Source organism: Ammospiza nelsoni, chromosome 1 (assembly GCF_027579445.1).
Source record: "Ammospiza nelsoni isolate bAmmNel1 chromosome 1, bAmmNel1.pri, whole genome shotgun sequence".
Lineage (NCBI taxonomy): Eukaryota > Metazoa > Chordata > Aves > Passeriformes > Passerellidae > Ammospiza > Ammospiza nelsoni.
The window spans coordinates 101,458,936-101,469,073 of record NC_080633.1 but is presented as its reverse complement, the minus strand read 5'-3'; the positions used below and the strand labels follow the sequence as shown (position 1 = coordinate 101,469,073).

The 10,138-nt window shown below is 43.9% G+C and overlaps 1 protein-coding gene across 1 annotated transcript in view; it reads left to right on the top strand.

The window, feature by feature from the left end:
- The first annotated feature begins 2,910 nt into the window (after window positions 1-2,910).
- The window catches only part of GNAL (G protein subunit alpha L), a 182,678-nt gene continuing 175,450 nt past the window's right edge, over window positions 2,911-10,138 (top strand). Inside the window, exon 1 of the mRNA XM_059489650.1 lies at window positions 2,911-3,373. Within this exon, the coding sequence (XP_059345633.1) occupies window positions 2,911-3,373 (463 nt within the window). The remainder of the gene's footprint in view (window positions 3,374-10,138) is intronic.

The window sequence follows — 10,138 nt, the reverse complement described above, 5'->3', positions numbered from 1 at the left end:
AGGCTGCCTTTCCCATGAAAGGTCAGACCAAAAGAAATTCTGAGGATCCCTTCTCCAGAGAACAGTCCTGGGCTGTTCTATGATCCTATGATTCTAATTTCACTTAACACAATGACACTTGCGGCTAATTAGTGCTACTGAAAAACTGAGCCTGTCATTAAGTCCTGGTTTGGATAACTAACCTTTGAAAATTCCATGAAAGATTCTTCAAAGAGTATTCAGATCAGAAAATTGCACCATACTGACTTTTTCCCTTTAAATTCTTGAAAAACTCAGTCCATGGTAATCCGGAAGTAGTGATGATCACTATTCCTCTGGGGAAGAGAGAAGACAGGCTGCTTATTGTTCTTTATTAGAAGTTCTAAGAAGAGAATTATGGAAGCCTCTCAAGACACAGTGTGCTCTCATAGGTCACTGAAGGATCTTTCAGTATACATACTTTATGTGCCACTTCATAAGGCAGAGTGTTTATTTCAGTGTTTGGCAGAGTGGTCAGCTTTTTTAAGGATCCTAACTATACATAGTAGTTATTACACGGGCTGCTATTTCAAAATTACTTACAAAGCATGGGATTTTACAGTGCCATTTTTTTTTCTGCCAGGTCTCTTTTCTGATTGTGAATATATCATTCACCTTCCCTGTTACTCACTCACTGAGCACACACTGTACATGCCCAGAAGCACTTTAGCAAGAGAAATGTTACCTGATCTGAACTCATTTGGCCAGGTTATGGCACTTCTGCTATTTGGAAAGCAGTTCATGGTTCTGCAAATGCTGTTGTATGCATTGAGCTCTAAGGATCACCTTCACAAAACTAAGTATGTCCATCAACATTTGGACCCCAAATATTAAATCCCTAACTTTCGCCACTACTTGGCTTTTGCTTGTTGTTGGGTTTTTCTCATGCTTTTATTTTATCATTTGATGAGTAGCAAATTCTCTGATGTGATCCAATTACACCAGAAAGTATACAGCTACTAATCCCAGGATCCCAGCTAGCCAGTCCATTTAGATTCCTCTTGTCCAAATTCCTGTTTGTTTTCAGCCAAAAGCTGAAATCTTTCACTCCCAACCTAAGAAATATTGTATCCTTATGGTCCATGAAGATTTTGAGCCAAGGCAGAGAAACTCTGCAAAAATGGTGAAACATCCTCTGCTGTGATGTAACTGCTTACATGTTTTGCAAGATGATTGCAACCAGGACACTACAGGGTCAGGTATTAAAACAGACAATAGAAGCAAAAGCTATGGGGTGGTTTCTTGGAGCCACAGCATCAGCCAAAGCTCAGTTGGTGAGCATTTTGAAGGGTATAAGAGAACAACATCTTGAAGAGTGTGCTGGATCCTCCTAATATTTTCAGAGGCAAAATTTCCTTTGTGTGGTGAAATTACAGACAGTTGATACTTTCAGTTAAAAGGAATCTATTTATTTTATGCCTGTGTAGGGTGTTGGGGAATTTTTTCCAGTGAATGTTAACACACAACTCACTGCTTTGTAAAGACATATTTTATAGGATATTTGTCAAACGTTTGACACAAATAGATCTGTCACAAAACCAATTCTGTTTCCCATATCCGGGAACTAAAAACTGCATCCAATTTGCTTTAATTCATTAATAGTAAAGAAGTCTGAGAAGTTTACCTCCCTCCATTTCTTCATACCACATTATATAAACAGTGACATCTATTAACAGAGTATTGGACACTGCAAAAAAATAGGAGACAAAATCAGTGACATAATACAACAGGTCATTGCAGAATCCAAAGACATGCAGCATGAAGAAAGATGTTCATGAACACATCAAGGTTACTGAAGTTTGAGTCTCTAAATTATTCTAAGGTACATGTCAGTCGTAATAGTGAACACGACATGACCTTTGCTTTAAGATTCAGAGACCCACTTTGATCCACTAGCCACGTGTTCCTGAAAAAGGACTGCTGAGATTATGAAGAACACGGAGATGCATGAGGCAGAAGGAGAGCCCATTTGAGACACATTCCAAGTAACTTGAATTTTTCCAGGTCTTCCCTTGAGAAGGGCTGCCACCGCCTTGGAACTGGGTATCTAGCACCAGCCTTTCCTCCACAACCCACAGCAGCACGCTGCTGGAGTACTACTGCTGCCAACACTGACTGAGACAACCAGCAAACCCCAACATTGCCTATTATTTTCTCCTACAGTCGCACCCAAAGCCTTCCTCCCACGGCATCCTTAGTCAGCGCGTGGGCGCGGAGCCGCATGTGTGTGTGCACAGGGCTCAGAACCGCGTTGTGGCTGTGAGGAGGATGCCAGGCTGCCGGGGGCTGCCTCGGCCGTGCGGGGTCCCCCTCAGTGAGAGGCCTCCGCCTCGGCCTCTCCCCCGGGAAGCCGGGGGAGACAGTGCCCGTCAGGGGCATAGCCCTGCAGGGGTAGGGCTGCGTGCAGCTCTCGGGGCTCACACAGGCGGCACGGCGGCCCTTCCAGGCAGGGAGGAAACAAGGAGTGCGGGAGGAAGCAAGGAGGGCGGGTGGCGTGAGGGGGCGAGGGTCTCCGGGCAGGGAGCGGAGCGGGAGTTCCGGAGACCCCGGCCCCGTCGGGCGGGCCGGGCGGGGGGCGGGGGGCTGCGCTCCGTGTGCGCCTGTGTGCCGGCGCGGCGCCCCCGCCCTTCCCCCGGCGGCGCTGCGCGGTGGGCTGGCGCTGGGGTATTTACGGTAACGTGGACCCGGCGGTGGCAGCTCGGTCGGTGTCAGGTGATCGGCGCCGAGGAACCGCCGCCACAGCCCGGGAGGAAGATGCAAGATGGCCCAGCGGGGCCGTGAGGGGCTCCGCGGCGCCCCTTCCCCGCCCGCCGCCGCCGCCTGCCCGGCCGGCGGGAAGCGCTGAGGCCAGCGCCGCCCGCCACAGCCCGTCCCCGGCGGGGGCACCGAGCCATGGGGCTCTGCTACAGCCTGCGCCCGCGGCTCTTCGGCGACGCCGGCGGCGGCGGCTCCATCTCCAGCGCCGGCGCCGCCTCGGAGCCCGAAGCGCCGGCGGAGCCTCACGCCGCCCCGCAGCCGCAGCCTCTCGGCGTCCCGCTCCGGCCCGGCGGTAAGCCCGGCGGGGAGACGGACGGGCCGCCGCTGCTGCTGCAGAACGGCGGCGGCGGCAATGGGGCGGCCCCCGAGCGGCAGCCGGCGCTGCCCAAGGCCGGCGGCCCCGGCCTTGGCGGCGGGGGGAAGGCGGCGCGGCAGCAGGCGCTGCACCAGCCGCCGGCGCTCCAGCGGACCTGGGAGAAGCTGCGCCTGGAGGAGCGGGAGGCGGAGAAGGAGGCGAGGAAAGTCAGTAAGAGCATCGACCGGGCGCTCAAGGAGCAGAAGCGGGAGTACAAGCAGACGCACCGCCTGCTGCTGCTCGGTACGTGTGTGTGTGTATGTCTGTCTGTCTGTGCGGGGGTGTGCCGGGGCGGGCAGGTGCCCCGCGGGACTCCCCGGCAGCGCCCCCTCCCCGGCTTCCCCTGTTTTCCTTGGGCACCCTCCATCCCTCCTTTGTCTCCCCGCTGCCCCCCCCGGCCCTGCCCTGCCCTCCCGCCCCCCGGCCGTGCCCGTGCCCGGGCTCTCCCCCAGACAGGTTTACACCTTCTTTTCCCTTCCTCCTCCCCGCGGTCTCTCCTCCCCGCTTCTGGCCCTGGCAGCGGTTTTGCAATGGAGAACACGATCGGCGCTCGTCGGGCGAGGGCGAGCGGCTCCACCCAGGCGGGCGGGCGGGAGCGATGCGGATGGGGGAGCAGCGGGGTCTGCCCGGCCGGAGGAGCCGGACCCGGGCCGGGGCTGCCCCATCGCCCGCGGCGGGAACTTCGCTCGGCGCCCTCGCAACGCGGAAACGTTAACGGAATAAAATAAAAATAATAACAGTTTTTTAAAGCACGGTAGAAAGGAGGAAAAATGGCCATGCGTGCATGAGGTGTGTGTGTAGCCTGTGGATGGTCCTCCTGTGCCGCGTGTAAGCAGGGATGGTTTAATGAGGAGCGGCTTGAGGCTCCTAAATGAGAGGAGTGGTGATGAGCAATAGGCTCCTTATTTAAAGAAGCAGTGAGCGGAGTAAGGGGAAATAAGAGGGTGTAGATATGTACATTTCTCAGACATCGCTTCTACTACAAGATGTGTTCTTCAGCTGCAGGCTCAGATTTTTTAGGGACGATTTGCCAGCTTTTGTCCCCTCTTCTCTGAGGTGCTACGTGCGGTCTGCTGTTGCCACTGCTCTTTCTAAGCATTAGTTAATAGTCCTCTCCGGAGGATTTGTACCAGCTGATACATTTACAGTATGAAAACCACAGGGGTATCTAATACAAGCATCTCATTTCCTGCAGGAAACAGAACAGTCATACTGCAGGGCTTTTTTTTTATGGTCTGAGCAGAGGGCTTATTTGGCCTCTTAGCTGTGCTCATAAATATCTGTTTTCTGTTAGCATGAAAATACTGATTTGCTTTTGCATTAGCTTCTTTGCCTGTTCTCGTAAAGTTGCATGGCACAGAGTTTTGGTGCTTATCTAAGTGCATCCAGATTTGGGGTAGTCTTTACATCCTTCTTTATAAAAACTCTGTTTCTGTTTTACTGGATTCCTTCATTCCTCTTGGTGTGTAAGGGGAGGAGAAAATATGAAATACAGCAGTGGACAAAAGGTATGCCAGAACTGTAGTGCTCGGTTTCAAAAAAACAAATAATGGGCTTTATTATTGCCCATAAAATACCAGCCTGGAGCATACTAGTGCAGCTGGTAGAAAGGAAGGAGGAAGAAGACGTAAATTGTGCTGTATAGAATTATTATTAGTAGTAGTAGTGGTAAAATGTTTCTTCTGATTTTTGAACTGTTGCAGTAATTAACTCTTTGATACACCTGTTTTAATGAAATATTGAAAATGTTAATTTTTTTTTCTTCCTGAAGCGTCTGTACATGTGTTTTGGCTAGTATGTCTGCAAGAAGGCAGAGATCCCGTTTGGTGGCCTTCCTCTGGAGAGCATTGTCATTGAACAAAAGAATTCTAACAAGTAGATACTGTGTGTAGCCTATAACATAGGTGGTTGTCATAGTAAACCAGAGCAGTAAACAGCTGTTCAGAAACAATGACATTTGAAAAATAAATCATCTCTGACCTTTGGCTCCCTAAAAGAAATTCAACACTCCTAAGACTCCCTGTGTCGAATTTTTTAAAAAATCATTGTCAAAATAAAAAAAGAGACCCTTGATCTCTGTTTTGTTGGAAGGAAATGTTGGATTATTGTTTCAGGCCTTGCAGATCAGGGCCTGACTTAAATGTTTCATTTGGATGTAGGGAGAGCTGCAGGTGCTTTGTATTGTTTTTGAAAGTAGTGGAAATGCTGCTGTAGGTAATGGGAAATTATTTAGAATAGGGAAGGGTTTATTTGTCAGAGAAGGAGAAAACCAAAACTGCATTGCACAAGGTAATACGTTTCAGTCTTGCACAGAGGAAAAGACTTAAAATGTACACAAAGGTCATTTAGAATAAAGACTATTACCAGCCTGATATTTTATAGCATTTCAAGTTGTAAATGACTGGATCCCTGCCCCTAAGGTCTTCCTGGCAGAGTGAACCTGAAAAGCGTACCTTTGCTAGAGAGAGAGGAGGAATATTTCTGTACATCAACATGGAGGAAATGCACAGCAGAGGCGAAATGGTGAATGCAGTGACAACAGAGCACCATCACAGAACAAACAAAGTTGAGCAGAACAGCGTTGGCGTGGGCTTTGTGTTTCTTTTTTTAAACACAAGTTTGTAAATAATAGCCTCATTTTGGCTTGTCCTTGTATATGTCGTACATTTACTGGGGCAAGTTTAGAGGATATTATTGAAATTTGAGAGAAAAATAGAGTGTATATTTTAAGGAGCTACCATTAGATATCAAAAGGGTATGCAAATAAATGCACTAATGTAAGAGTACTAAGAATCCTTAGAATCTAAGTAGTATATTAGAAGAGAAGCTTATAAATGTTTGAAAACGACCTTTCCTTAAAAGCACACTTACTCTTTTATTATGTCAAATGAAAACAATCAGCTTTGTGATGAGCTGTGCATATCAGTTACCAAGATATTATGAAGTCTCAAAGGCTTTTCATAGTGTATGTTGGTAAATACCTCTCAGATAGCCTGTTCTTGCCTGTTACAGCTTACCCCAACTAATGTCTCGTGGTGCACGTGATGTTTGGACACTCTCCCCTAACCTACATTCGAGCACTTAATGTGTTTTGTCATAACCAGTGATTGTGAAAGGGAGGGTGTGCAGTAAGTGCTCAGATCAGCTCTCAGTCTGTGCCTCCCCCATAAATAGGTGTGTAGGTATCAGGTGGCTGTAGCTGAGATGCTGAGGCTTTACTGGTGCACTGGAGTAACAGCAGACATGGTTTGGGTCCATTTGTTTTTCTTCTTCTGAAAGAAGAACCCACATAAAATGGAAACTGGCTTTCCACCACAGTTGGCTGTTTCTTGCTTAACATCCACTTTAAAAATACAATAAATTGATTATTGAATTGATTATTGGGTTATGTATTATTTGTAGGGGGGTTTATTTCTTTTTATAAGGGAACTGTTCATCTGTGCAGAATTCTTAGGATGCTTTTACTAACCCTGAGATGAGGTGGTGTTTTTTCTAAGCATACATATTTATTGAGCATATTTGCAGGGCTGGGTCAGAGTTTCGTAGCTTTGGTTTCTGTCTTGTTTTCTGTTTGGTCTTTTTTTCCGCAGAATTGCAGCCACCTCTTCTGCAAGACTGTTTTAGCTGCTGATTTCCTAGAAACATTACAAATCACTTTATAGAAGCAATTTACATTCTCATTTGCTGTCTCATATTTTAAACTATTTTGTGCATAAGTGAGGTGAAGGGGAATTGGCTCTAAACAGAGTGTTAGCCATCGTGGTATAATTAAGGCTCATGTAATGTTGAAGTAAGCTATAAACTGATTTTTTTTTCCCAGATAGCTGTTGTCTTCTAACCTCTGACTCCTATTTTTCCCATTTACCCTCACTCCTGGTTGCTATTCTAACTTTGGATGACTTTCTCAAGCAGAACACATTCTTTTACACTTCCCTGCTAAATTGAAACTGAAAGTGGTCTGAGTAAAAGCTTTTCTGTCCAACAGAAACTGAAAATGATGATATAGGGAGGGGAAAAAGAAATAGTGATTTTCTTCACTTAAAAGGTACTGGAACTACTTATGTCATATTTTAGTACTGACTTGATCGTGTAATTTAGATGTTTAGTGATGTTCCTGTACAAAAGTATAGAAAACATATCAAAAAACGTAGTTCCTCTGAATTGATGGAAATCAAACACAAAGATGCTTTGTCAAGCTTGGGAAACTCCTACACAGGAGAGCCCAGAAAGCTCAGAAGTGTGTAACAAGAGTAATGGGTTTTTTTCTTTTCCTAGCTATGCACCAAATGACTGTTGTCAGAAATTAACTCTTTGTGCAAAGAGAGTTTCCGTGGCTTTTAGACTGAAATTGCAGTCTCATATATATTCTGCATCAGAAATCCTGAAGTTCATCATACATCCTCAAGCCAATTTTAAATCTTAAACCTAATGAATTTTATTTTGAAAATAATTTTAACTTTTATATGGTGTCAACTCATGCTTTTTAATAAACACCTGAATATAGTTTAGCTTAACATGGTGATACCTTCCTTGTGTCTGCATAAGGTTGAATGCTTGAGGTGTTTTTCGATACCACCAGAGAGGACTCCTACCCTGGTCTGTAAGGGATAAGCTTGGCATATTTAGAATCCTTACAGCCAGCTATTTCTAATATGGAGATAATGCACAGATAATTGGTAGGAACAGAGGTCTTCAGGACTTTGGAATCCTGGGCTGCAAATACTGAACAATGTAATAATGCAAAAGCATTTTATAATCCCTAATACTTTGTGTGATTTGCAATGTCTTTTCAAAAGCTCTTCTGCTCTTGTCGTAACTTCACAGGAAGTGGGATATGCACTCCTTGCACAGGAGGAAACCAGTAGGCAGGAGTCATCAGGACATTTGGGATCAGTGATTAACTTCGGGGGAGTTTTAAGTGTACTGAAAACAATCCCTGACTTACAATCCTTAGCTTTTCTTTCTCTGTAAAATAAAAATTAATTAGATTTAGCCCATAGTTATGTGTTTTAATTTATTTCCATTCTTTGATTGATTTTGCTTATCTTGAATCACTTGATATTTAAGAATAAACAACCAAATCATTTTTCCCAGTGTTAAGTGTAGTAATACTGGGATGCTTTAGGTGCTGTGGAAGGGTGGGTTCTGCAGCTGTTAACTAGAATTTTGGTCATTAGGCAAGTTTTGTGTATCAGTGTGTATTCCATGAATCTTCTTGGAATGCAATGTCTTAGCTAAGCAAGCTTTGGAAGTATGTTATGTCATGTTAAGGTCCCATTACCACTGCAGCTTTTGACTGCTGAAAATTCGAGGAGTAGATAAAACTCCTAGATTTTAATCTTTGTTTTCCCTTCTCCCCCCAAACAGTTTAGAAGAAGTGTATTGCTACTATGTTCATCCCTTTCCGCTGCCCAACCCACACACCCAATTGCTTTTCTTTCATTTTTGACAGTGCGCCTACAAATTTGGGGAAACACATAATGGTGGGGGTTTGTCCTACAGTCATGGCTTCCCTCAGCTTTTTCAAGTCAGGTACCATTTGAGCTTGTAAAGTTGAATTAAATTTTTTAAAGTTGTTTGTTTGTTCTTTGGTTTTTGCTTTTTATAAACAGCGGTCTGTCCAAGCTGTGGCAGAAACCTGGCCTGCCTTCTGCTTACCAAGTTTAAGTTTTTTGATAGTTATGTTCTAGAAGTGTTCTAGAAACATTTTGCCTTTGCTGAGTGGTGGGGAAATGATTCTTCTCTGTGGATTCTTGAATAGCAGTAGAGAAACAAGATGGCATAAATAAGATAACAGAGGTATTGCTTATTCTCACGTAAAAGGGATAGAATCTTATGACTTATGCAGGATCTGGAGGAAATGCAGCCTTGTATCTGGCCTGTGCACATCCTATTTATGCTTTTTCCAAGAGTGGATGGGCATGTTAAGTACACTGACTAGTATATTTCATATTATCCCTGTAGCACTGTATGAATGTACGTTTGAAACTCCTGTGTCTTGTGATTTCTCTGCACATGAATATTAAATTAAAGTTTAATAACTTAAAGCCTTGTGGAATAAGCTCTAGGAAGAAAGAAATATGTGCTGTTGTGTTGACCAGAATAGTTAAAAACTCCTTAAGAAAGGATTTATTATTTTCTTTTTCTGTGTTCTTGTGCAGAAGATGAAAAAATCTGAGAAAAAGCTGCCAATTAATGTCTGTAACATAAGACGTAATATCAATCACCTGTAGTGGAGCATCTTAGCTGATAAGATCCCTTTGAAGTAAAACTTGAATTGCGTCCTCAGAATCTGGTATTTTATGTTTCTTTGGTTTTAAACTTATGTTTGAAGAATTAGAAATTCCACTTATGTTTAAGGTAATGTTAGGTTTCAAGAATAATAAATTTGTCCTTTTGAAAATACTGTTACTGTAGTAAGTCAGCTCCAGGTAGAATTATAAATTCTATGCTTTTATCTTTATTTTAGAGAATTTACATCCTGTGGGAACAACATGCATTTTGCAGCTTAAAGCTGTTTAAAAGTAGAAGGGTTTTTTTTTGTATTTTAAATAAAAAGGAAAAAAAAAAAGAAAAGTTTTGCACTTTTTCTATGATACACTATACACTTTTAACAGTTTCTTTTAAGAGGACTTCATTCCTTTAAAGGGCAAAAAGAAAGTTCTTCTCAGTGGTCAATCCAAGCAAATTATCTAGTTGGTCTTCAGAAAATGAGACCATTCCTTCTGTGATTTGTGTTAGTGTATGCAATGGAGATAAGTAGCAGGCTGAAAATCATCTGTAATAAAAACACAACAATAAATTGAATCCTCATTCTCTATGGGTATAATTTCCTCACCCTCAGCCTCTTTTTCTTAATTTGAAAGTCTATACTTTTTGATACATGTAATTTACTCTGTGTTTAATTTGTATCTGTAGATTAAAATGGATAAGGAAGAGTTGTATTTTTCCATCACGAAGAGTGAAGGTTATGTTAACCTGCTAGAAGTGTGAACACAGATCCTTAGT